Source organism: Podarcis bocagei (genome assembly GCF_964188305.1).
Source record: "Podarcis bocagei genome assembly, chromosome: 1".
NCBI classification, from domain to species: domain Eukaryota; kingdom Metazoa; phylum Chordata; class Lepidosauria; order Squamata; family Lacertidae; genus Podarcis; species Podarcis bocagei.
The window spans coordinates 52,871,259-52,898,912 of NC_138125.1; the positions used below are offsets into that span (position 1 = coordinate 52,871,259).

The 27,654-nt window shown below is 47.4% G+C and overlaps 1 protein-coding gene across 2 annotated transcripts in view; it reads right to left on the reverse strand.

The window, feature by feature from the left end:
* DGKZ (diacylglycerol kinase zeta) overlaps positions 1-13,788 on the reverse strand; it is a 146,759-nt gene extending 132,971 nt beyond the window's left edge. The window contains exons 1-2 of one of the 2 annotated variants that reach the window (XM_081163763.1): positions 13,675-13,780; positions 12,920-13,276 (exon numbers count right to left, since the gene is read on the reverse strand). In XM_081163763.1, the coding sequence (XP_081019889.1) occupies positions 12,920-13,188 (269 nt within the window). In that variant the 5' untranslated portion in view covers positions 13,189-13,276; positions 13,675-13,780. Of the gene's footprint in view, positions 1-12,919 lie in introns of both variants that reach the window. The other variant, XM_081163761.1, reaches the window with a different exon arrangement.
* Between the last annotated feature and the right edge of the window lie 13,866 nt (positions 13,789-27,654).

Consider the following 27,654-nt stretch of genomic DNA (forward strand, 5'->3'; position numbering starts at 1 on the left):
CCCTGACCACTGGTCCTGTTAGCTAGGGATGATGTGAGTTGTAGTCCCAAAACAGCTGGAAGGCTGAGTTTGCCTATGCCTGCCCCACCAGGTCTGACCAAGAATCCCAGAACCTTTCCTCTTTCTTTGAGCATGTGTGTGTGTGTGTGTGTGTGTGTGTGTGTGTGTGTGTGTGTGTACTTTGCCTAAGTCACCAGTTCCCTTGCCCTGCTGGAACTCTTGCAAACTGGACTCGCAAAGAGCTGTGTCTATTCATTACACATCAGCTGCTATGAATCTTTCAGGCAGCACCAGGTCTGATAATAATAATAATTAGGAATCTACAGTAGTGCCCAGCGAGTAATGCAAGAGTGTGAACTTGCTCCCTTCGGTGCCCATTGATTTCCCACCTTTGCCAGAATTGGCAAATCTCACTCTTTGGGGGTTGTCAGTTGGCACCGGGTCTTGGAAAAAGCAGTGTTGTCCAAGTTGAAGGGCAGCACAGCAGTTGTATTCATGAAGCACTGGCCTGTGAACACTTTTTTTATTTTTTTGCTTTAAGAGATGCTGAAACACAGGCTCACGTCAAAGAGCTGCAGACACAGATTGGTGGGAGCAAATGGGGATTTGATTATGCTATTCTATGAAGGCTGATTAACATGCTTTAAAAAGGATTCAAAGGGAAGGCTGAGCTGGAAAGAACTGTTCATCAAACTCCCTTCCCATAAAGCATCCATCCCATCTGCACATGTCCTCCCACCTGGGAGCGGAGGATGTAACTCCTGCATCTCATTTCCCAGCCCACAAACACAATGACAGCAGCGTTCCAGGCTTCACCATTGTCAAAGTGGCACACAGCAAGGCCACTGAGACTTCACGCGATGCAGCAGCAGGGACAGCTCACAGTAGGAGCCCTGCATCCTGGCTGCACAAAGTGCCTTTGTTTAGCAGCATTGCACCTGTTTACGATGGGAGTGCTTGCCACAGGCCATGGCTACTGCAACAGTTCCAGGGAATAAAGAACTGTAAGGCATGGGATATTGATCAGGCTGAAGGAAATTATGAAGTGTTTGTGGATAAGATTCGAAACGGAAAGAGGAGTACGTCCTAGTTGGCTCCAGCAGGGCAGGACTTTGGGGCAGATGTCTAGGGCTTCATTCAGCAGAATGACCAAGAGGGCAGATCAGCAGGGCTGGCTTATCAGATTTTGAAATGAAGTAATACTAGCACCTAAAGGAAAGTGGGTGGGATAAGACCATTAAGTCCAGAGTCTGAAATTAGCTAACTGCACCACTGAGCACATCAAACCCTGTAGAGATAATTATCTTTCAATGTGATACAGTTGGCAGGTTGCAAGCTTTTGAGCTTTGTACTTTGTTCTGAAAACAACAATGCCAAGGTAATCCAAGTACTGTACAAAAGAAAGCTGACGTCTGCAGACCTACATATACTTTTGCACACTGTATTGTTCAACTTACCAAATGTGTGGCCTTTTCCTATTCTGCAGAAAGAGGGAAGTTTTGGAACTCACATGGGCATATTTTAAAGGTCTAAACAGCCTATATTTTCATGCTTTACTTTGCCGTATATTTTGTTATTTTAAATCTCTGTGGGGGTTCTCTCAGCAAAGAGTATTTCCCCCCCAACCTGGATCCTGGTATCCAGGAATTCATTAACAGACAGATAACAGATAGGCAGATAGATAGATATAGATTTCTCTTGCACCAACATAATGCACATTGGTGAAGGCGTCTCCACCCCCTCTCTGATGTGTCCAACATACAAGAGAGAAATGACCTTGCTGAATTTTAATCTGCTAATGTGTACATAGCCTCAGTTTACTCAAACATCTTCAGGCTTTGACCAGTCACTTTCAAAACTATTTCTGAAGGTGCATAAAAGCTTGAAAGCTAAGAGTCTCTTACGCCAGGAACCTTTCATCTAGAAGCACCCTCAGGTTACTGAATTTGGGACTCCATGACAATGTCTGTGCTTGTTCTACCCGTGGAATAGCAGCATCATAGACTATATACAGCCCTGATCCTTGGTAGTGAAAGAGCTAGAGCTTAGCAAGTATTTCATTGGGTTTGTATAGCTAGCAAGCTCATTGTGCAGTGGTACCTCAGGTTAAGAACTTAATTCGTCCTGGAGGTCCGTTCTTAACATGAAACTGTTCTTAACCTGAGGTACCACTTTAGCTAATGGGGCCTCCTGCTGCCGCCACGCCATCACTGCACGATTTCTGTTCTCATCCTGAAGCAAAGTTCTTAACCCGAGGTACTATTTCTGGGTTAGTGGAGTCTGTAACCTGAAGCATCTGTAACCTGAAGTGTCTGTAACCTGAGGTACCACTGTACTAGGTTTTTCTTCCTCATACTCCTCCACCAATTTTTAGAAACGTTCTCTGGGCTGTCTTGTGATCTTTCTTGTGATCTTCCTTATTTCTGTGCTTCTCCTCAAAACTTCAGAATTTGCAAACTCATGGTCTGAGCTTAAAAAGTGCTATATCACAAACAGCTGAGTCTGTGGTTCTCATTGCAAAGGCATAAGTGATGTGTTTACATTAGCAAAGACTACAATCCCACTACTGGTATTACAACACTGTCACCCTCCCTGCTGTGATAATTTGTCAAGCACGTGAAGATGAAAAGGAAACTCCAATAGACCGGGAACCAAGTTGTCATGACTTTGTGTAGTTAAGAGGTCCTCATGGAAAATTACATTTTGTGCTCAGGCAGTTTAAAGCAGATTTCTAAGATGCAAGTAATAAGTGGCAGGTTGCAAACCTCATTATTATTATTTTTCTATTTTTCTAAATCTACACAACCTCATCTCTTCCCAGAACATCCCATTATGCCCCTTAAGAAGTGTCTCAATTGTTTCCCTGCTATTGTGTAACCAAAGCTTCAGTCCTTATCAAGATGTAAGTACCTCTGAACTCAGCAAGTTTCCATGTAAACATATTTAAGCTCACACTGCAGAGGGTTGGACTAGATGACCCTCAGGATCCCTTCCAACTCTACAACTCTATGATTATATGTTCCACACTGTATTATATGTGCTGCACTGTAAACAGCTGCTGCAGTGAAGCATTAAACTCTGGAGAGCACAGGATCAAAAGAATCAGTGAATCCTAAATTCTGGAAGTAGAATTAGATCCTACAAGAATGATTTCCAAACCACCTTGGAAATTCCCATCAAGGAAAGGGGTATAAATAAAATATATAAGAATACATACATACCGTACATAATTTTATTTGTATGCTGCTTTCCGATAATTAAAACCGTGCTCAAGGTGGCTTTCAACATAACAAAAGTAGTCATAAACAATCAATAAAACATAAAGCACACCACCAAATCAAACAATATAATAATAATAATAATAATAATAATAATAATAATAATAATAATAATAATAATGGCTGCCAGCTCCAGAGAAACAGGCAGAGTAAGTGACAACACTTTGGGGAGCAGAAGAGCTACAGTGATGGTTACATCATGGGAGCAACATTAGTGTGGGATCTGTTGCAAGAGATGGCTGTTTGGGGAAACGGGTGAATCTTCTAGAATTCAGAGAATGAGTCTCTCTGGTTCATAGACTCATATAGTTGGGCTGTGTACACATTACCAGCTTGAAACACAGCTTGCTCATTCTTTTTCTCAGTTTGAATTGAAGCAAGTTTTGGGGGAAATGCATCAAAATGCAGCATTTCCTAACAAATGACAGGATAGAAGTGGCTTGTGGCTAGCATCATGTGTACACTGCTTCCCAAATCAGCAGTGGAAACCACACTCGATGCAGAATCAATAGGAGTGTTGGCCCAGCCTTGAAAGACCTTTATTCCAAACTTCTCAATTCAGAATATCCTCTATCAAATGAGTGCCTAGCTTCTGCCTGAAGGACCTCGAGCAAGGGAGAGTGCCCACCCCTGGCAAGTGCCCTCCATGTCAAACTGCTCTGGCTATCAAGAAGTTTCTTCCTAATGTTCCTCTGAAATCTACCCTTAACTCTGCTCTCTGGGGCAGCTGCGAACAGGTATTTGCCCTCTTCTGTGTCACAGCCAAGTGCTGAAATAGGGCTGAAAAGGAGGGTGCATGCACACGAAAACTCATACCAATAACTAACTTAGTTGGTCTCTAAGGTGCTACTTGAAGGATTTATTATTATTTATTATTATTTTATTATATTTGTTTTGTTTTGTTTCAACTACAGCAGACCAACACGGCTACCTACCTGTAGCCTCCCTGGTGTCCCTGCACCTACCACAGGAATAGTTGATAAGCCTGAGAGATAAGGATAACAAGTAGGCTTGTGTTCCTGCAACTCCTGACCTCTAGTGCTAGTGCTTACTAGGTAAACAAACCCATCTGTCTGCAACATAAAGTGTAGAGGTAAGGAGGTAAGGGATAGATGAGAAAAGTGATGCTTAGCTCCATACGAAGGATCACATCAGGGGAAAGGGCCCAAAAGGGCATTAGCGAACCCTTTGTGACATTTGGTGGGTCCCAACAAAGACATTTCCCAACAGCGGATTTTGGGAGTTTATTATCCGCTGAGTATTCACAGGAAGACACAAGCATTTTTAAGCCAACAATGGCTGAGGAAAGCATAAAAAGCGTATCTCTTATTCACAGTGATACATGTTCTGTGTGTGCAAAATTTAGGAGCCAGGCAGTTTTGGAGCTGCCAGGGAGCAAGGGGGTGAGTGCAGGATGCAAGCAGGTGAAGACCTACTTCTAAGAAAGGCTAAGGAAACAAAGAGAAACTGGTATATAAACATGGGGGCGGGGATTGGAAAGCTAAAAAAGTGAGAGGGATTGAAGAAATGGGGAAGAGAAGAGAAATGAGAAGGAAAGAGGAATAAAAGTGAGAGAGGTATTTGGTTCTAAGAAGGATGTGTTAAAAAGAACAAAAAGTTGCAGGGAAAACAATCCAGTCTCTCCATCATATTTTTCTAGCTTCAAAGACCTCACCAATTTTGGCAGCAGCAAAAAGAGGGGGAAAGTAGGCAAAGCATTAGGTTTGGTTGAACTTCACACTTCCCAGTCATCAGATTATCTGTATTTTAAAATTTTAATACCATTTTGATTTCATCACAGCCAGCAGTGGCCAAAGGAGAATGTGGCCCTTTGATTGGCTACACCTTACACAGAGCTACACACATTGTTGGCAGGAGGAGAAATCTACTTCCTGTTCTCATCAGCAACTCAAGTGCCAGTCACCAGGCAGTTTTAAAGTTGAACATCTGAGGCTGGGTTGCTGCACTTCTGCCCATTCACATGGGCCATTCCCAGCACACACTTTTACTATATAGGAAAATGAGATGGTCTCTGCAATCCTATAATCAAAATTAAGTCAAATGTATTTAAATAGGGCTTACTCTAAGGAAAGTGGGTATAGGATTGCAGTCTAACTGTTTCAAGGCCCTATTTAAGCCTTGAGTGTGTTACTGGTTCCAGACCTTCCAAGTGTCTCTATTTTCCAGGGACAGTCCTGGATTTACAGAAGCCATCCTGTTTTCTGATTTGATCCCAGAATGTCCCACTTTTCCTTAGGATGTCCCTATTTTCATCAAATAAAGTTTGGAATGTATGGCGTTATGTGACCCCTGAGCCAAGGAGATAAGCAATTATACATCTGAAGGCAGCCCTGTATAGGGAAGATTTTTCATGTTAGATGTTTTATTGTGTTGTGATATATATTGGAAGCTGCCCAGAGTGGCTGGGACAACCCAGTCAGATGGGCATGGTATAAAGAAAATTGTTGTTGTTGTTGAATAGGATGTCCCTATTTTCATCAGAGAAATGTTGGAGGGTATATATATCGTTCCTTACCATTTTACTCCACTCTAATAAGCACTTCTGGCAGTCTTGGCAGATAAGAGCCATAGGGCCTCTTCTACTAAAGGTGAGGTGCTGACTCCACCCTTTGAGAAATCTGATCTGTTGGCACCAGAATTCTTTGCACCAGCCAAACTAGCCATAGACTTGTGCTTGCAATACCCTTGTGCTTGCAATACCTGAGTACGGTGAGGACTGTAATGGCTCAGGTGCTGATGTAGGCCAAAGGGATGCTGGGAGATTAATAGAGTCACAAATCCACATTTTAAAAGTTGACTTCCACAGAGTCCTTTTTGAGCACTAGCGGATATCCCAAGCCTCAGTTATGCTTTGAGTATCATTTAGATTCCCACCCCCGCCCACTGCAAGGTGATATTTTGCAGTCAACTGATGATGAACATTCGCAAACATTCGAAGCCTCTGAATGGTTCAGCCTACACAATATGAATTCAGCAAGCCAGGCTGCCTCACTTGTGTGGCTTGAAAACATGTTCAGCCTTTTGTCAGCTGCGGGGCAGAGGAATGAAAAAAGCACCCTTGTGGCAAAAAAATATGGGCACATGAATTTTACCCATAATCGGCTGCTTCATCCAAGCGCACAGTGTGTACCTATATTATGCCGTACCTTATAATCCGTAAGAGGCATACACATTTTATTTTTACATGCTGTACGGTGTTGGGGGCAATTGCTGCTCACTTGCTTCAGTGTGTACACACCGAGGGTCTCAGAAGTCGTTTGAATAATGTGAGGAAAAGTAGGGGGGCCTTAATGAAATTTACAAACCCTCTCTGCCTAACACCTGCTAGACAATTACAGACAAATTGTGCCTCCATACATTTCTAAAAACAGCAGCTAAGGGGGCTGTCATAAAAGCTAAGGAGGGGACATGCCCCAGTGTAATCGAAGCACCGCTTGTCTCCCTCACAGATTATGAAATCCTTCCATGGTTATGCTACCCACGCAGCAGCCTACCTAGTTTTGTAATGTGCAATATGGCAATTAGTAAAACTAGTGGCCAATTAGTGGGCCGAGAAGCTTTTGTCTCACTTGCTTCTCTGAATGACTTCCCCAAATCCCCCTGGGTGAATCACTGCTAAATCAGGTATATAAACATGAAACCTACTTAGGTATTTATTGCAGCCGCTTCCGCAAAGGCTGGAACCAGCGAGCCTTGCAAATCCATTGCTGCTAAGAGGCTTGGCTCGGGAAGTGCTATATATAACTTGCTCCGGCAGCCCACGCTCCCCCCGCCAGAGACACCTCCACACACACCACATTCTCTCTATTTCTGGAAGAAACATTTATTTCCAAGTCCTTAAAAATATCAAGGGTGCTTTTTCTCCTCCTCCTTCTTTTACGTAAAAGGCTGATGCTGCCACCCTCTACCCTTCTGCCGGCTGGGGGAGCACAGCAGGCAGAGGACTGGCAGGAAGTGCCCATAGGCAGTTAACATGACGTGAAACGTGGGGTCTCGGGCAGGCTGAGGAAATTTTGCCTTCGCAGGAGTTGTATCACAATCTTTTTGGGCTCAGTCATCCTCTTTCCAGGGAGCCTTTTGCTAATCCTTATGCCAACCCCCCCCCCCACTGCAAAATAGTAAGGTAAAGGTAAAAGGTAAAGGACCCCTAGATGGTTAAGTCCAGTCAAAGGCAGCTGTGGGGTTGCAGTGCTCATCTCGCTTTCAGGCTGAGGGAGCCGGCATTTGTCCACAGACAGCTTTCCGGCTCATGTGGCCAGCATGGCTAAACCACTTCTGGCACAACAGGACACCATGACGGAAACCAGAGTTCATGGAAACGCCATTTACCTTCCTGCCACAGAGGTACCTATTTATCTACTTGCACCGGTGTGCTTTCGAACTGCTAGGTTGGCAGGAGCTGGGACAGAGCAATGGGAGCTCTCTCCGTCACACATATTTGAACCGCCGACCTTCCAATCAGCAAGTCCAAGAAGCTCAGTGGTTTAGACCACAGTGCCACCCACAAAATAGTATAACTAGGTTGTGTGCTCACCATACATTTAAATCATTCTTTAAACAGTGGTGCAGCAATAAAACTGCTAGCAAATTTGCAAAGCTAAGCAGGGTCTGGCATGGTTTCCTATTGGATGGGAGACTGCGTGCTGGGATTCCTGCATTCTAGTTGGAAGACTATAGAGCTGACCCTGATCCTACAGTCCTCCATTTTTTGACAAATGCTTTGGAGGAATGGGAGGTGGTTAGAACAGCTCACAGTGTGCTGTATGTACTGGGTTATGCCTGCACATCCAACTCCTTTGATGTGCCTATGGATTTCCTCCTGCCTGGGTTCTCTTTGGACCTGGTGGTTAAGACGGCCATCTGTCTGGTGTTCTTTAGAGGATCTGCAGTGTTAGGCAACAGGCGCATCTCAATTTTCCTCTTTGCAAATAGCTTGAATTTGTCTGCATTTGCATGTGCTAACCTGTGAGCACAGACTGACATACAAATGTGATAACATCACCTGGAACTTTTCACTCTTGGCACTCCCTTGCTGTATCCAAATTCCCCCACCTGTAATGTTTACAGCAGCTCCAGGATTTTGGAATGCCCTACGTTAATCACAGGTTTGAGCTATCCCAGGACTTAAACAAGTCTAAGGAGGACAGAAAAGTACTGAGAGCCGGATGGTTGCTGTATGCAAAACCTGAATATTAAATTCCATCTCACAAGGATTGTTCTGTGTCCTGATTCTTACTCCTATCAATCCCAGTTGCCTAGTTTGCTACACTACACAGCCACTTACTAGATTACAACCCAAGAGTCAAGACTGGTCCTGCATATTGTACTGCAACAGTATGTGTCTGTGGCTAGGCCTGGCTTTCTGCACAAGACCAATTCTGGTTTAGAGACATTGCCAGGCTCATCATCCTGTCTCGGCCTTACTTTCTTTCTTCAGATTCCAGGTTGGACAGTGATCTAAAATGCTGATCTTCCTTCCATTCTGGTCAGAAAGTTTATTGGCATGAATAATACAGCCGCCCTGTGGAGCGCCCTCCTGTCAGATGTCAAGGAAATAAACAACTATCTGACTTTTAGAAGACATCTGAAGGCATTTCAAACAGAGAAGTTTGAAATATTTGATGTCATATTGTGTTTTAATTTGTTGAAAGCTGCCCAGAGTTGTTGTTGTTGTTGCTGCTGCTGCTGCTACTGCTGCTGCTGCGTTGGTTAATAAAGGATATTCTGACACAGACTGATATATTTTCTTCTTAAAGCATTTAACAGGCTGCGGCACACAGACACACACACATCCCAAAGAGAACAAGTTTTCTGTGCCTAAAAGGTGTCTGTATGCATCCTTGACTGCTTAAAAAGCGACGTTTTGAACATTTTGTCCTGACTGACAACTCCATGAGTCACTTTCAACAACTATCACAGAATTAATTATAACTAGAATCTGCAAGTGTTACAGGTGGAAAATATAGGTGTGAAGGGTGGGTTTTTTTGGGTCATCAGAAGAGGCATACAAAGTTTGCTAATGGTCCCAATCAGAAGAAAATTGGAACTCAAGGATGGAGTTTTCAGAACTTTCTATCGAAAGAACCCTTGGCCAGATAGGACGACGAAGCAGCTTCCCAGCAAATCCAAATGGTTCATATTAGTTTGCAATATGTTCCATTCCTCCCACAGGGATTCTGGGATAATTGCAGCAAGCTAATCCATTCATAAAACATACCCTGCGCACCTGGAGAAGTATAGCTCGGAAGGCAAATCCTGTTCACTTCCCTTTCCCAGCCTTGATAATCCCTCACTCATGGTGGCATCCAGGCCAGAATGCTTTTAAGCTTCAGAAAGTAGACCATTGTGTGCACCATGTTAGGGGGCACCATGTTAGGGCAAGTCATGCCTCTGGCTTTAAGGCAGCCCCCCCCCCCCTGTGTCCAGCTGCAACATACAAGAAGGGACTGAATGGTGGCATTAATAAGCAGTGTGTAACCTGGAAGCAGTCCTTTGCTTCTGACAGTAAGAGCTGTTCGACAGCAGAATGGTCTCCCTTGGCAGGTGTGGACTCTCCGGAGGTTTCCACCCATGGGCATAGCCAGGATTTATGTGGGGGTTACTTAAGTATTTCTATTGACTTACATGATTGGGGGGGCAGCGCCCATGTTTCCACCTGTCCTGGATGCTTGAGCTGAGATTCCTGCCTTGCAGGGAGTTGGACCAGATGACTCTCAAGGTCCCTTGGTGTCCTCCAGATATTTTGGATGACAACTCCCCCTAGCCCACGCTGTCTGGGGCTGATGAGAATTGTCATCCAAAACATATGGAGGCACCGGGTTGGCAAAGGCTGCTGCAAAGTTTCTAGAGCATAGCTCACAGATCATGCTGCACACCTGCTAAGAATGGCTAAATGTTTTGAGCCGGGGCATTTGAATAGCAACTTTCCACAACCTCCGTTTGCTGTTCTGGCACATAACCATTAAGTGTCCAAGGAAACATTTCTCCTTGGGCAGCAATCTTCTTCCTGTGAGAAGCCAGAGATATGCCTTTCCTGGTCCTTGGATGAAGCATTTTGTCCATATACAGTGAAGAGTTTGGATTTGATATCCCGCTTTATCACTACCCGAAGGAGTCTCAAAGCGGCTCACATTCTCCTTTCCCTTCCTCCCCCACAACAAACACTCTGTGAGGTGAGTGAGGCTGAGAGACTTCAGAGAAGTGTGACTAGCCCAAGGTCACCCAGCAGCTGCATGTGGAGGAGCGGGGACACGAACCCGGTTCACCAGATTACGAGTCCACTGCTCTTAACCACTACACCACACTGGCTCCCAATGGTACCTCGGGTTAAGAACTTAATTCGTTCCGGAGGTCTGTCCATAACCTGAAACTGTTCTTAACCTAGAATCATAGAATCATAGAATCATAGAGTTGGAAGAGACCACAAGGGCCATCGAGTCCAACCCCCTGCCAAGCAGGAAACACCATCAGAGCACTCCTGACAGCACCACTTTAGCTAATGGGGCCTCCCACTGCCACTGCGCTGCCGCCGCACGATTTCTGTTCTCATCCTGAAGCAAAATTCTTAACCCGAGGTACTATTTCTGTGTTAGCGGAGTCTGTAACCTGAAGCGTATGTAACCTGAGGTACCACTGTATACTGTGGGGATCACATGTGCTATAGCAGCACCATTCATTTTCCTGAATTTTAGCCCCCATGGACCCCAGTTCTGCTGTGCACAAAGTTGGCTACCCAAGTCATTCTAGGAGACCCTAAGCACAAGTCTATCACTAGTTAGTCACAGCCTCTCTCCCTCCGTCCAATGAGCTCAGAGCAGTGCTTTGGCTTCACAACAACCCTGCAGGGTAGGTTAGGCTGAGAAAGTGACTTGTCCTTTCAGTGAGCTTGAATGAGAATGATACTTGAATGGGGATGTAAGCCCAGGCACTTTCCACATCTAAATCTAGCATTTGAATCACTGCAACATACAAATTCACCGTTAGATCACCGTTCTCAGGTGCAAGCAATGGTGTTTGAAGGTGGGGGTATGTCACCCCCATTTTATCTGTTTGCAGTAGAAACACTAGTATCCATGAAGCAAGAATGTTTTCTGTATAAAGTATTTTCCTTCATATGCTGTTCAGGACAGAGGGTTGCTCCATGAGTGTACAGTGAATCACTTCAAACCGCCATCAGTTATTGACTGCTGAAGTGTTTATATGGGGGTGATCAGGGAGAGTCAGCATGCGAGGCTGGTAAGGCGATGGCAGCTTCTGTGGGGGAGAATGGGAAAGCTTTTTAGTATCACAAAGCTCTTCTTCAAGCAACCTGGGAAGCTTTAAATTTAGCTCTGAGCTTTCAGTCATAGTGAACCATGGCTTCCTATATTCTGTGACACCCAGTTTTGTTTGTTTAATGCTACCAACTTAAAGTGCTAAGGGGTTATTATAAAGCTAGTAACTAACGTGGCATTGCAAAGTAATATACTTGGAGTTATTTTTAGCTTTAATAGAGAACAGCTCGAAAGCTTTCACATTGTCACCTACGGAAACCCGATTTACAATTTACAAAAACAATAGCTTAGGTTACAGGGTACGAATTATTTACTCCCTCATTTCTCCATTACTCACAGGCCCATGTTGTGGCAGCTGTCCTTCGACTTTCTCGTCCCACCACCCCATTTTACTCCCATACAGGTACATGTGTCCTTCTGATCCCTTCCGCTAATGCAGTCACCAAGTCTTGGCATCCGCTAGAATGAAGTCTGTAGGTTCATAACAGGAGTCCTGCCCTGGACCAAGAAGAATGGGGCTTCTCCTCGCTGGAGACATCACAGACACGAGTATATGGACTGGGATCTCAGCTAAGCATGTTGGCTACTGGCTCAGACCCAAGTCGATAGCCTCACTATAAGGGAGCCAAAAAGAATGGCTTGGGGTGGTGCGCTTTCAAAGGCAGAGACAAATACAGGAAACACAAATGACTGTACCTGATTTAAATTTATTTTCTCGACCACCCCCGCCTCCAGGTTTCCCAGTCATACACTTCGGATGTTTTTCTGCCTCACTTCCTTATTTACATTTCTCAGCCATCCACAGATGCTTAAAGTGTTTTTCAGGGGGAAGGGAAAGAGATTGTATGCGAGGGTAAAATTACATTGATTTAGCCAATCAATTCCCTAGTTATATTAAATCTGTTGCGACCATCTATAATGATAAAGGGGGAGCTAAGTGGTTATTGGACTCCAGCTCTTATCGACCTCCTTCAGCATGGCCAGCAATCAGGGATGATGGAAGTTGCAGGACAACTACAACTGGAGGGGGTGCCACATTGGCTATTCCTGTACTTGAGACACACACACACACACACTTAGACTTTTGGTTGCTGGCTGAAAAAGACTAAGGCTGCAGCCCTAGGCACACGGACTTGAGACTGAGTCCCCATAAACTCAGCGGAATTTATTTGCAAGCAAACCTGCTGGGGACTTGGATGTTGCTCAGCCCTGTGTCTCCCCCAGACCCGCTTTCTGGTAGTTCACAAAACATTCAGAGTGAGCAGAAAACCACCTGAAGACTCACTGAAATGTCTTGCTTTCCCTAAAACCAGCCCCCTTGGTGACTTGACCAGAGGAAGCCCTTACCTGTAGGACACCTGTTTTCTGATGGTCAAGTGCAGAAACTGATCCTCCATCTGTGCCCTTAGGGACGGGCCTGCTTCGGCTCTCTCCTCTTCCGGCTGCGGGTTCAAGTTGTGGCCCAGCTGCAGGCTGGGGGGCAGTGACTTCCCGGCTCCGAGAACCCTCCATTCTTCTCTTGCAGAGCCTTGCCAGCTTGCTTTAGCTCCCCTGGCTGCTTCCTCTTCTCCAGCAGAATCGCATCCTCTCCAGGTCCTGGGAGAAGCTTCAGCCATTCTCTCCCAAGGAAGACGGACTCAGGCACTTGCTACCCAAAGGATCACAATACTCAGCCCTGCTGTTCTTGGCGGTGGGTTTGGATTTCTTCGGAAGGAAGGAGAGAGAACAAGGAAGTCAGCTTGCTTGGCTGAGAAGATTTGACAGGTTCTTCAATGGGTGGCTATTGTTGCTTTAGAATTATCACTCATCAGCCTCATTCATTCAGGGAAACAAAAGCACGAGGAATTCCGGGGAGGGAGGGGGATCCCAGAAACTTAGAGAAGACGGAGGAATTACACCCCCCCCCAAATCCAGCTGCCTTTCCAGAGAGGCTGGAAGATTTTTTTAAAAAATGGGAAGAAGAAGTTAATATGACGGCCAAAAGAGAAAAGGAGGCAGCGAACTCGGGAAGGATCAATTTCCGCCAGAGGAGATGGGGAAGCCTTCTTCTTTTTCTGTTCTTGCTGGAGGGAGAAAAGGACCAGTCAGGGTTTCTTCATGACCTGGGATCCGGTGCTCTCCACCTCGGCGTCTTCCTCCAGAGCAGCCAGGACAGCCGTGATAAGAAAGCACCCGCGGAGAAGGAGAGACTCCGCGGACCCTGCTGCCGCAGAAGACAAAGCAAAGGGAGAGACGGAGGGGGGAGAGGGAGGGAAGGGGGCTGTGCTAACGCTACACCGGAGAGCAGTGTCACCTAAGAGACACTCGGAAGCCGGCACTTAACCCTTTATAATCCAGGCAGAACCGAGCCCAGGAACTGTGACCTGATCCTAGAACGCCCTGAGATTTGGTTGAGAAAGGATTCGATCTTAAAGGGAGGGGGTTCCCAAGGGATCATCTAGTCTGACCTCCGTGCACACGTGGAAATCCGAAGGGTGTAAACAAGACCACACACGAAGAAAGGCGGGTGAGTGGTCTGCTAGGGTGATTTCTGATGGATAAAGAATAGGGTTCACCCAATAATAGCGTGTTTTATTTATTTATTTATTTATTTATTTATTTATTTATTTATTTATTTAAAAATAGTGGGCGGGGCGTAGCTGTTCCTTTGGCAACTCGGTGATCTCCAGCTGTTTTAGACTAGTCGCATCCAGCTGTAGTCCAAAACAGCTGGAGGGCACCAGGTGCTGTACAAAAAGAGTGAATAGATGTTTTAATTCACATTTTTTTGTCTTAGGCAAGTCACGCCTCTGTAAAATGGAAATAATAATGACCTGCCTCGCAAAGGACACACCGTGAAATCATATTTTTTTTTTAAATCCTGCTTACTTATCCGTATAATGAGGTGGGAGTAAGAATGGGTGCTTGCAGGAAACAGATGGGAATGAAACTTTTATAGCTTGCTGTACTATATATAGTGCTATCAAAATAAGAAAATAATAAAAAGGACTCTTAGGGGGTGTAAGGCTTTAGCTTCTTCCTCTGGAAAAATGGCTGCATGCTTGCCTTTAGCAGAAGGGAATAAACTTCAGGTAAATCTCATTATCCCAAGACTCTCCCAATTTATTATTGCTGGTTAAATGTGATTCTCACCAGAGCTGACACCTCCCTTGCTCTCTGTGCATCAAATAGTTGGGCAACTGTCAGGGGTACCTACTGGACAGTGCCCAGGACATGAGTCATAATAAAAGACAAAATGCATGCATGCACATAATGTGGGCATTCTTTAAAGGTTTGTTTTTGCTTTTATCTCTTTAGTTCTTTCTGGGATGAGTACTGTACTTTTATACTCTACAAGGTGAATACCCAAGTCTTCCTTTACAAGAAACAAAAGCATGTCAACAATTAAGAATTGAACACCTTTCCTTCTCACCAATATGCCCCAATTCTTATTTGTTTCCCACCCACCCCCTACCGTTCACTTCCCCTCTCTAACACAGGAGGGCACAGTTTCCATTTTTTAACCCCCCACCCCCAAAACGAAACAGGTACAGTGTTACCCCAGGTTAAGAACTTAATTCGTTCTGGAGGTCCGTTCTTAACCTGAAACTGTTCTTAACCTGAGGTACCACTTTAGCTAATGGGGCCTCCTGCTGCTGCCGCCACCGCGTGATTTCTGTTCTCATCCTGAAGCAAAGTTCTTAACCTGAGGTACTATTTCTGGATTAGCGGAGTCTGTAAACTGAAGTGTCTGTAACCTGAAGCGTCTGTAACCTGAGGTACCACTGTACTGTATTTTTCTCCCAGCAGCTTGGCTATCCACTAATGAAGTTGCCTAACACATCCTCCTGTGCTTGCAGGGAAGGGTTAGGGCAAGTGGAATTCTTCCTAGGTCTTCTTGCATCTGTCACCTCTATATCTCTACCCTGCTCCCATGTCTCTTGGTCACACTGGAAAGTATGCACCTGGCTTCTAGAGGCTAAGACAGCATTGCACCAGAAAGCAAGCACGACTTGGTGAATGGGCAGGGATTCTCTGAGGACTGGAATAAATTATACCAGTAGAAACTGACTCTATTACATGAAGTACCCAGCCAATGGGGATGTACAGCACATGCAGATATTTATTCTCTAAAGAACCAATTTGATCTTGATGCACAAAGATCAGGCAACATTCAGAAATCTTCCCTTCCTCTCTCTCTCCCGCTACCACCCCCACATGTATGTATGTATGTATGTATGTATGTATGTGAAACCACAGCAGGATTGTGCCTGGTCTGCATTTGTAATTCAGGGGATGAAGCATCTGACTGTCCTCTCCAGAGATCTGTAGTGCCATTTATATACAATTTCTTATCACCAAAGGGTGTGAATCTGCTTGGCCACCAATCCTTCCTGTTAACCAGAATCTTGGCCTGGTTGCTGACCATCACCTCTCATCTGTTGCCAAGAAGAAGAAGAAGAAGAAGAAGAAGAAGAAGAAGAAGAAGAAGAAGAAGAAGAAGAAGAAGAAGAAGAAGAAGTGGAGGAGGAGGAGTTTGGATTTGATATCCTGCTTTATCACTACCCTAAGGAGTCTCAAAGCGGCTAGCAATCTCCTTTCCCTTCCTCCCCTACAACAAACAGTGAGTGAGGCTGAGAGACTTCAAAGAAGTGTGACTAGGCCAAGGTTACCCAGCAGCTGCATGTGGAGGAGCAGGGCAGCAAACCCGTTTCACCAGATTACGAGTCCACTGCTCTTAACCTCTACACCACACTGGCTCTCCTGAGAGCAGGCAGCCTTTCAGTAATGGAAAGGAAGAGGCGTCAGAGTGAGTTCCTCTCCTTCTGTCTCTCAGCTGTCTCATAAAGCCCAACCAGGTTCAGTGCTGCCATCTTTCTTTTTCGGGGGCTCAGTTATCCTCCGGCACAAAAGGGGATTTCAGCATGGCATGCACGCATATCTGCGAGAAGGAGCTGCTTGAGATTTGCAAGGGAAACCGTGCCTGCTCTTTGCAGACCCGAAACCACCATGAGGAAATAATGTCAGCAGCACCTGGGAAGTGAAAGGGTCCTTGAATCTGCGCACCAGAAACAAGTCATGTCATTTGTGTGACATCTCCGCCTTTTACATTCTCTTTGCCTCGCTAGGGTTACACCCATCAATCGCTTGACATCTCAGCCCCCCACACTTCCCACATCTTCCTACTGCCTTGTCGTGACTTGTCATTTAGCCAAACTCCCCAGGCTTTCCTTTCAAATCTCTCCCATGACTCAGCCCCATCAACCCCCAGATAGCATTAGTTCCTCTTCTCTAGATCAGCTGTCATCTCCTCTGCCCAAGGTGCACATTCAGCCAGTGAAATGTACATTCATTTGGTGTATCTTACATGCCTCAGCATACAAGATACTATCAAATGGTGGCACTTTGTTAGAGTAAGGCTTGGACTATGGGCTGTTTTTGCTGTACCTATGCTCTTATTTCCACCTTCCCAAGAGAGAGGCCAGCTCTGCATGGGCCTCACAGTAGCCAGAGTAGCCAGAAATGGGTGGCTAGACCTTTCAAAAAAATCATTTGGCTCCAAGGATTAATGCTCCCTTCTGCCCATGAACAGAGATCAGCCTTGCAATTGCTTTATTTCTCCTCTGCTAGACCACTGAAATACAAAAATGGATTCTGTGCTGTTTAAAGCTCAATGTTCTTTATGCTTCTGCCAGATAGCTAGAGGCTGATCTAGCTGAGTCAATATGCTTCTCACATTTAAAACCAGCCTAAGGGGATTTCACAGCAAACATGAGTCTGAAACTCTCCATGGGCAAAGGAGGCTGGGTGGGGGATTCTAGGGAGAAAGTGACTGTCAGTGGGCGGGCGGCGGGGGTGTGTGTGTTAGTCACCCACTTGTCTCTCTTCTCCAATGCAGGCCACTTCCTCCTGTTGGTCATTGCAGCTGCTGCAATGTAATGTGTGTAGTTTGCTAACCAAGTCTCATGTTGGCTATCTGGAATACAGTGGTACCTTGGTTTAAGAACTGCTTAGTTTAGGGGTCAGCAAACATTTTCAGCAGGGGGCTGGTCCACTGTCCCTCATACCTTGTGGGGGGCCAGACTATATTTTGAAGAAGGAAAAAAATGAACGAATTCCTATGCCCCACAAATAACCCAGAGATGCATTTTAAATAAAAGCACACATTCTACTCATGTAAAAACACGCTGATTCCTGGCCTGTCTGTGGGCCGGATTTAGAAGGCGATTGGGCCAGATCTGGCCCCTGGGCCTTAGTTTGCCTACCCATGGCTTAGTTTATGAACAATTTGGATTAAGAATGCTGCAAACCCGGAAGTAGGCGTTTTGGTTTGTGAACTTTGCCTTGGAATAAGAACATGTTTTGCTTCCTGTTGAGTGTGTTCCATTTGTAAATTGAGTCCCCACTGCTATGGGAAAGCACGCCTTGGTTTAAGAACACTTTGGTTTAAGGATGGACCTCCGGAACGGATTAAGTTCATAAACCAAGGTACGACTGTAGTTGCTGCAGCGAACACTAATAGCAAAACACATTCTCAAAGTGTCTGCCAGGCATTGCTCAACTACAGTTCCCATCACCCCTGACCCCACTCCTGATATACCTAAGGCAGCAGCAAGAGGTATCAGCAGACGGCTGGGGAGAGGGGGTAACCGTAAGTTAACAGAAGTACAAAAATGTATAGGAAAAAAGGTCTGAGTGGGGAGACTCTCCAAAACAGCCTAATGAGGACTGGTTACGCTCTGTGGCCACTGAGTGTCTGTTGGGGGGGGGGGGGAGAATAGAGCAGTAGCCTCTGGATTTGGCCCATGAAGCCTTTGGAGTGAACCCGCCCACCTTGCCCACACCTGATGTCATTTGTCAATAAGGCATGGGAAAGTCCAAGCCCGTCTCCAGAGGGAGAACTGGGAGCAGCTTATAAATGAGCTCCCAATTCCTCCTTTGTAGCTATGGCTTAAGCTGGGCACCCTTATCTGAGATGGTGCTCCGGTTTCTTCCTTTGCAGCTGCAGCATGAATTTAGAAGAAGTGTCAGATTCCAGATGCCAGGGAAAAAATATGGGAGCATTCTTCTTTCCTGTGCCCTAGAAGAGTTGTTCGTGAAACTGACCAGACAGGCAGCTCCCTATGTTCCTATTTTTTCTTCATTTGGCCACGCAATTGTGGCATCACAGAACTGCCCAGAACAAAGCAGTTTCTGCTCCAATGCCACACTTTCTCCTAAAAGAGCAACAAGGTCAGAGAGAGAGTTTTCTCCCACAGCTAAAAATGAAGTTTTTGCTATCTCCGCCTCCTCACTTTCTTTTCACAGTGCCTGTCTCACACTCATTGACGCAGACATTTTCTTTTTGCCTGAATGTACCTGGAGGCACTTGGTGAGTTTTGCTGAGCCCACGGGCTTCTGATAAGCTGCAGGAGAATTTGTTGCCGTGTGACATGACAAGGATTAACATGCCCCACTTGACCGTCAAAATGGCATAATTCATTCTGTATAATGACAATTGAGATCCTTCAAGAATAAAGTCCGAGAAAAGCAAGGCTTCCGTTAAATTTACTTGGAAGTAAGCCCAGTTTGAAATCAGTGGGGCATACTTCTGAATAAACATCCATAGGATCAAGTTGCATAGCCAAATAATAAGAACTATACATAAAGTCATATATTGGCCTTCTCTCCTCTGAACATCCAGCAGAATGAGGTGGTAAAAGCAGAGGCGGATTTAGGGCAGTGTGACTGGTTCCCCCACACTGCGTGCCAAGCCTAGGGGGCGCTGTAGGGCAACACAGCTATGTGCAGAATGGAAGGCAAAAGGTGGGGGCTGCTGAATTTTGCCCTCTCACAGGGCACCACTGAAATCTGAAAGCCCCAAATCCCGCCCCTCCTTGTAAAATCCTGAGGCGGTTGAATGCATTGTACCACTGCAGGTAGGGGGTACCATACTGGATCACTTCCCACATAAAATATTTCATTTCAGTTTCAAAAAATAATCAAACAAATGCATCAGGAAAGACTATTCAAAATTTATAGTTGCAAGTTTTTGTGTGTTTTTTAATGTGGGAAACTTGTTTTAAAAAAGATCTTCCACCTGCAGTCGGGAATGGCACAGGTCATTCTGTCACCTCAGGATTCTGCCTTTGTCTTATCTTATCCATAAGGCAAGAGGCTAAGATTTTTCTATTTAAATGTATGGGGCATATTTGTTGCTCAGTGCATCCAAATATATTCCTGGATCCAGTCAGCTATGGATCCCTTCCCCACTAATCTGTGCTGGGGTTTCTTGCCTTTCACCCATAATGTCTCCAAAGCAGCATACAAATCAAAACATTTACAAGAATAATGTAATAAGGCCACCTGACAGCCAGTGGACTGTGTGCTGGAGTTTGTGCAAACTTCTTTAACTGTGGGTCCCTGGATGCTGTCGGACTACAACTCCCATTATCCTTGATCATTGGTTAAGCTAGTAGAGACGATGGGAGTTGTAGTCCAACAAATATCTGGTACTCAAGGTTGAAGAACTGTATAAAGTGTAAGACCAGGAACAGGGAGATCCTGGTGTATGTTTGGACAAAACTTCAGTACAATCTTTACCCTTGCTGATCCCTCCAAAGGGTGATTATCTTTGCTGACAACTTACCAGGTAAAAAACAGTCTGGAAGTCAGTTGTTCCAGTCTCAAAGAGGATGGGGCGTCTATTCACTCTGCTGATGATGTCACATAGTCCCAGTTGCCTTTGCTTAAAAATTTTAGCCCATGGAAAAGATTAATCTCCGAGCGAAGTGTTGTAAATATGTCCACGGAAATAAAAAATTATCTGGGAGCAATGCTCAGCTAATGCTTAGCTGCCTTGGTCACAGCATCTTGGTCACTGATGAGCTTGAGATTCTATCAGGGGAAATGATTGAGTTTGTTGAGCATGACCTGCTCCTTATAAACCTCATTACAATGATTTCGTCTGGCTCCATTACTCTCCAAATGGCCCTTCTGCCTGTCAACACATGTGGTGAGTGATAAGCTGCCGCAGCAGGTCAAGGAACTGCAATACGCTGACCCTCCTGCCCCAGGTTTCAGGGCTGCTAGTTGCAGGGCTTCCCCGTCTGAACAACACACACCCTTTCCCAAAACCATGGGGCTGAAGGAGGGCGGAGCTGTGTCTACTGCAGGAGGGAAGCATATGTCTTTGTACTTATAACTATGAGGATAAAACTAATACAATTGGGTTATATCTAACAGTGTCACTCAGCAGAGAGCAAGAAGGCTTCTGTCAATGGAATGGGAATAGAAGCAAGTTTCAGTAATTCTGCCCTCCCCCTCCTGAAGCTCCAGAGGATTGGGGGACTCTCCTTACCATCAGTTGAATGACACCATAGGGTGGCCCATTGTGTCTACTTCTGAACTGCTTGGGGTTCTCAGCCAGTTATCATCTTGCTGGCATCCATCTGTCCTGGGAGACAATAGAAGAGTTTGCCTTTGGGGGTGAGGTCAAGCCTTTGCACGTTTGCAGTGCCTGCTGTGGCTATATATACCTGAAGGAGCGTTTCCACCCCATCATTCAGCCTGGACACTGAGGTCCTCCTCCAAGGGCCTTCTAGCGGTTCCCTCACTGCGATAAGTGAGGCTACAGGGAACCAGGCAGAGGGCCTTCTTGGTAGTGGCACCCGCCCTGTGGAATGCCCTCCCACCAGATGTCAAGGAAATAAACAACTGTCTGACTTTTAGAAGACATCCGAAGGCAGCCCTGTTTAGGGAAGCTTTTAATGTTTGAAGTTTTATTCTGTTTAATATTCTGTTGGGAGCCACCCAGATGGGCGGGGTATAAATATATTATTATTATTATTATTATTATTATTATTACTACTACTACTACTACTACTACTAATATTACTATAGAGACTGATGCAGGAGGCATATGTTTTGTTGCAGCTGGGGCAGATGAAGGCACCCAGTTGTGCTGCTGCAGAAGCACCATGGCATTTCTTCTCTCTGCAGTTTTTGGTTAATTGCTCATCTGCCTTTTAACTAATCAATAAATTAATTATTTTCTGCTGGGGCTTATGCTGTTGCTTCAATTTTATTAGCTGCCCCAGCCTGAACGAGAAAAAAAAGGCAATGTTTCTTGGTGACTATGCATGCTGACCAGAGAATGTACAAAATACAGTCAAGATACGTACATTCCCCAAAGTCTGTTGGATATTATACATAATGGCCAGAGAATGTACAAATTTCAGCTGAGATATCTACATTCCCCAAAGCCTGTATATCGACTGGCACAATTCCCTCTTCGTGGAATGATTATGCGCACATTCTCCATGAGGCCTGTTGATTATGCACCAGGAGGGGGATGTAAAGACTGGAGTTAAATTGTCAGTCTGTGACAATTCAATTACAGCATAAACGTATGCCAAATGTCCCTTCACAGCAGCAGTAAAAGATGACAACAGAATCATTTTAGCATTGCTGAGTAAAGTAGCCATACGATTAGTATTTAAATAGATGCAAAATGAGCACAGCAACTCTTCACAACAGATGTGCTTGCTGACAACACAATCATCTTGCTGAACAGATTCCCACCTGTTGTGGGAAACCAAACGAATAGAACTGGAAAGGTGAAATCCAGCAGACTGATGCTGGACTTTGCCCTTGAACAGGGGTCGGCAACCTAAGGCCCATGGGCCACAAGCGTTTAACCGGCACACAAGCCACCCCTGAACCGAGCTGCCCATTCAGTGAGTCCCCGCATGCTGTGCTAAACCGGCACAGCGCAGGGAATCGCTTCTGTGGCGCCAGAAATCACATCTGCACATGCGCAGACACTGGAAATCGCGTCTGTGCAGACGCCGGAAATTGCATTTGTGCAGACGCTAGAAATCACACACACATGATCTGGCCCACAGAGGGATCTCCGCTTGGAGTGAACCAGTCCAGGCGAAGTAAACCTTGCCGACCCCTGCCCTTGAAGGTCCTTTGATCTGAGATGGCCACCTCCATCACTAAGGGAGGGAACCTGGAAGGCTGAAAGCTTCTCCTGCTGGTTCCTGAACAAAGTCCTGACATTCTATTGCCATTTTTTATTTGCAGCAATGGCTGGTGTTGCACTAGCATCTATTCCTATGGATTAAAAGATCAATACAGAAATTGATCCATTAGGGCAAATGCAACATTGTCTTACCATCCTCAACTGGCCCCTACCTACCTGTCTCTCTACTGACTTACGTCCCATCCAGGAGGTGGCATTTGCTTTCACCTTCCTGCTCCTTAGTATCAGTCTCACCCTTGCAGATCTCAGCCGGGAGGAGGGCAGGAGCAAAACTAGGGTGTGGGCTTGGCTTATCATTGGTTCTAGCGCCACCTGCTGTTGACCTTATTAGGTAGTGGGTTGACATAGCAGCCGGCACAGCGATTTCTTCAAGTAGCTCTTTTATTAAGATAAGCTGGAATAGAACTGACTGCGAACAGCTCAGCCGGCCTGTATTTATAGGCAGCCGGCTGTCAACATTGTAACCACAACAGCTCAGAGTTCCCGCCTAAACTAACTGCCGCGGACCTGAGTGAAAACTACCTACAGACCTGAGTGAAAACTATATACAGTATCCCCCTGTTGGCCCAGGGTGAAACTACACTACATAACACCCCTCCCCACCGAGATAAGGCGTTAGTTACAATCGTAATGGTTTCCTTATATACAGCACTACGCGTAATGGTTCAATTAGGCACAAAAGCATATCGGTTACATTTCCCATACTTAGACCAACAGTGATACCTGTCCAACAACGTAGTCCTTTAAATGAGTTGGGCGCTTGGAAACTCTGCCAGACCGCCGGGGACTGGTAGCCAAGTCCGGAGGGCCACACAGTTCTCGCTGAGGCTGTGGTGCGACCCTAGGTGGCGTTGGAACCAACTCCCCTGGATCCGCTGCTGTGGGTGGAGCCTCCGCAAGTGGAGTGGTCTGAGTCTGTTCTGAGACGGCTTGGTTCGGCTCCACGCTGGCAGTTTGCGAGGGAGGTGTAGGTGGGGCCTCGCCATCTGTACGTGTCTCTTCTGGAGCCGCAAGCGCAGTTGGGGGCACCTCGGTAGTGTCTAAGTCGCCAACCCTGCGCCTAAGCTGGTCTATGTGCCGTCGCCACAAACGTCCGTCTTCGAGTGCCACCTGGTACGAGCGAGGTCCAGTGACTCCCACTACTGTGGCTGGCACCCAAGGAATGTCCCCCACATAGTTCCGGGCAAAGACCTGGTTTCCTGGGACAAATGACCGTGGTGCGTTGGCACAGCCTGGGGGTTCAGCCACGGCAAAGTCTGGGTGTAGCCGGTCGAGCGGTGACCTGAGGCGGCGGCCCATAAGCAGTTCAGCAGGACTCCTCCCTGTGGCCGCATGAGGAGTGATGTGCTGCACGAACAAGTATTCGGCGACCCGCTCATGCCAGTCTCCCCGGTCCAGGCGCGCCAGTGCCTCTTTTGTCGAGCGCACCATTCTTTCCGCTTGCCCGTTGCTGGATGGATGAAAAGGTGCCGTTAGGGCATGGCGGATGCCCAGTCCCAAAAGATACCGCTCAAACGTGCCTGACGTGAACTGCGGTCCGTTGTCAGAGACAAGGACATCAGGACACCCATGCGTTGCAAACAGGCCTCGCAGCACCCGGATGACAGCTTCGGTAGTGGTGGAGGGCATCAGGGCGACCTCCAGCCATTTGGAATAGGCGTCCACCACTACCATAAAGGTCCGGCCGTGAAAGGGGCCAGCCAGATCGATGTGCACCCTCGACCAGGGTGTCTTTGGCGTCTCCCAGGTGTGTCCCTTAGCTGCCGGTGGTGCAGGCCTCGACTCTTGGCACGCTTGACAGGCGGATACCCAGGCAGTGATGGCATCGTCCATATTAGGCCACCAGACGTAACACCGAGCCAGCGCCTTCATTTTGACAATTCCCGGGTGGCCAACGTGCAGAGCCTCCAGGACGCGCTGACGGAGTCCCTGGGGAATCACGACGCGGTCTCCCCACAGCAGACAGCCGCGATGAGCTGAGAGTTCATGTTGTCTGGTTGCGAAGGGCTGGAACTCCGATGCAAAAGGCCCTTGTGGCCACCCCCTCCACACCCAGTTGAGCACCCGGCTGATGGTGCGATCCTGGGCAGACGCGGAGGCCACAGTGGCAGCCGATACAGGCGCTGCCGGAAGATCCTCAATCAGGAGGAGCGATGAAGCTGGAGCCGGGTCTTCCACAAATGCTGGAAGAGGGCAACGGCTGAGGGCGTCGGCATGGCCCATCGATTTCCCCGGGCGATGGATGAGCCGGTAATGGTAGGCAGCCAGGAAAACAGTCCATCGCAGCATGCGTGGTGAGAGGACCGGTGGAGTTGGACGATCACCGGCGAGGAGGCCCAGGAGTGGCTTGTGGTCAGTGATGAGGTCAAAAGTCCTGCCATAGAGGTATTCATGGAACCTCTTCACTCCAGCCACAAGTGCCAATGCCTCCTTGTCGAGCTGGCTGTAATTCCGTTCCGTCGGAGATAGTGTCCTGGAAAAGTAGGCGAGCGGTGCTTCTCTTCCATCTGGGAAACGGTGACTAAGGACAGCACCGATGCCAAAAGGTGAGGCGTCGCAGGCAAGGACCAGCGGCCTGGATTCACTGTACTGTACCAGTACACTGTCTGAAGAACGGAGAGCCTTGACTGCGTTGAAGGCCGCCGTCTCTCGATGACCCCAGGCCCAAGGCGTCTTAGTGCTAAGGAGTCGGTGAAGAGGCTCAGCCACAGTGGCTTTGTGGGGCAGGAACATGTTATAAAAGTTCAGCAGCCCCAGGAATGCCTGCAACTCCGTTTTGTCCTTTGGGGTGGGGGCCTGCTGGATAGCGCGGATCTTGGATGTGGTTGGATGAAGGCCGGAGGCATCGATAAGATAGCCCAGGAACTCTACCTGTGGAACGGCAATCAGGCACTTCTCCCTCTTTACCTTGAGCCCGGCCTCCTGGAACCTGGTCAGCACGGCACGGAGGCGCTCGAACAGCTGCTGGTGTGATTCTGCAGACACCAAGACGTCATCAAAATATGGTACCACGCCCGGAAACCCTTGCAGGAGACGCTCCATAAGGCTTTGGAAGATGCCAGGAGCCACACTCACCCCGAACTGCAACCGGCGGCAACGGAATGCCCCCCGGTGGGTGACGATCGTCTGGGCTTCAGCAGTGGCATCATCGACTGGCAGTTGTTGATAGGCTTGGGCAAGGTCCAGCTTAGCGAAGACCTTACCCTCACCCAGGGAATGCAGCAGGTGTTGGACAACAGGAACCGGATAAGCGTGCTGCTGAAGTGCCTTGTTGATTGTGCACTTGTAGTCAGCGCAGATTCTCACCGACCCATCTGGCTTGACAGGCGTGACGATGGGGGTTTCCCACTTTGCGTGGTCAACGGGCTCCAAAACTCCTTGGGCGATCAGTTTGTCCAGTTGTTCGTCCACCTTAGCCTTGAGAGCAAAGGGAACCCGGCGTGGCTTAAGCTTGATGGGGGCGACTTGTGGATCAAGGCTAAAGGAGATGGGCGTACCAGTATATTGTCCCAAGGTGCCGTCAAAAACCTCGGCAAAGTCTTTGACCAGACCCTCAGTCTCTGCGTTAGAGATGCAGTTGATGCCGGTGACTTCCAGGCCGAGGGCATCAAACCAGTCTAGCCCTAGGAGGCTTGGCCGCTGACCTTCGACCACCACCAACCGGAGCAGGCCCGAAAAATCCTTGAAGGCGATCCGGAACCGGCCAACGCCTACCACGGGAATGTCGTTTCCCTGGTAGTCTCTCAGGTGTACGCGGTGAGAGTCGAGTTGCCTTTTGGATACTCTGGGTACCAGTCTTTTGATGGTGCTCCATGACACGACGGACAGGGCAGACCCGGTGTCGATCTCCATGTCACATGGAGCTCCTTCAATGAGCACCGTGACGTTCAGCTTGCGTCGCGTAGACGAGTCGGTTTGGCCAATCGTGGTTCCAGACGGGCAGCGGCAGTTGGTGAGAGCGAAACAACTTTCCTTGGCAGACTGGAGTGAAGACTTGAACTTGCGAGTCGATGAAGGGGGGGTGTCAGACGGAGCCGATCGGCAGACCTTAGCGATGTGGCCCCTTCTGGAACACCTCCTACAGATGGCGTCTCTGAATCGACACTTGGCACGGGAATGGTCGCCTCCGCAACCAGCACATTCCGGTTGGCCCTTGGACTTCTGTTGGAGCTTCCTGCGCTCCCGCTTTGTCTGGTGCACGTCATCGTCTTCACTGGAGGATGCCTCATCACTGCTGGCCTCTTCATGATGCACCGGAACTGGCCCCCTAGCAAGACGTGGGCTGCTGGACTTGCGGATCTCCTGGGCGGAGCGTTCAGCAGCTTCTGAGGCCACAGCCTCCTCAATGGCTTTCTGTAGCGTGAGGTCTGGCTTGGCTAGGAGACGCCGTTGCAGATGGATGTCCCGGACCCCGCAGACGATTCGATCCATCAGGGCATCGTCTAAGTCTCGGAACTCACAGTGCATTGCAGCCTGTCGCAGGGCGGTGGCGTAGTTGTTGATTGACTCCCCCTCTGCCTGGTTCCGGTGGTAGAACGCATGGCGGGCAGCAATCTTGGACGGCTTTGGTGCGTAGTGGTTGCGGAGCTTCTCTTGGATCGTGTCCCATGGTGTTGCCTGGACTGCTTCCGGCGCAACCAATGCTCGGGCCGTCTCAAACACCTCAGGCCCACAGAGGCTGAGGAATAGGCCCCGCTTCCGATCCACTGATACTGCTGTCAGCTCGTTGGCTTGGAGGTAGCAGTCGAACCGAGCGAGGTAGGAGTCCCATGACTCAGAGGCTGGCGCAAACGGCGGTAGAGGCACAAATGAAGCCATGATTCCGATGCCGGCGTGAAGGGCGATGGATGGAACACAGTGCTCTAGCCAGAACAGTCAGCTCTGAATTGGTTCTGCCCAGTGATTTCGCTCAGTGATTTCGCTCAGTGATTTCGCTCTGTGATTTAGCTCAGTTCAGAGGCTGGCCGCATCTGGCTGTGCTCTGATGTCCATCCAATCCCACCTTCGTCGCCAGTATTAGGTAGTGGGTTGACATAGCAGCCGGCACAGCGATTTCTTCAAGTAGCTCTTTTAT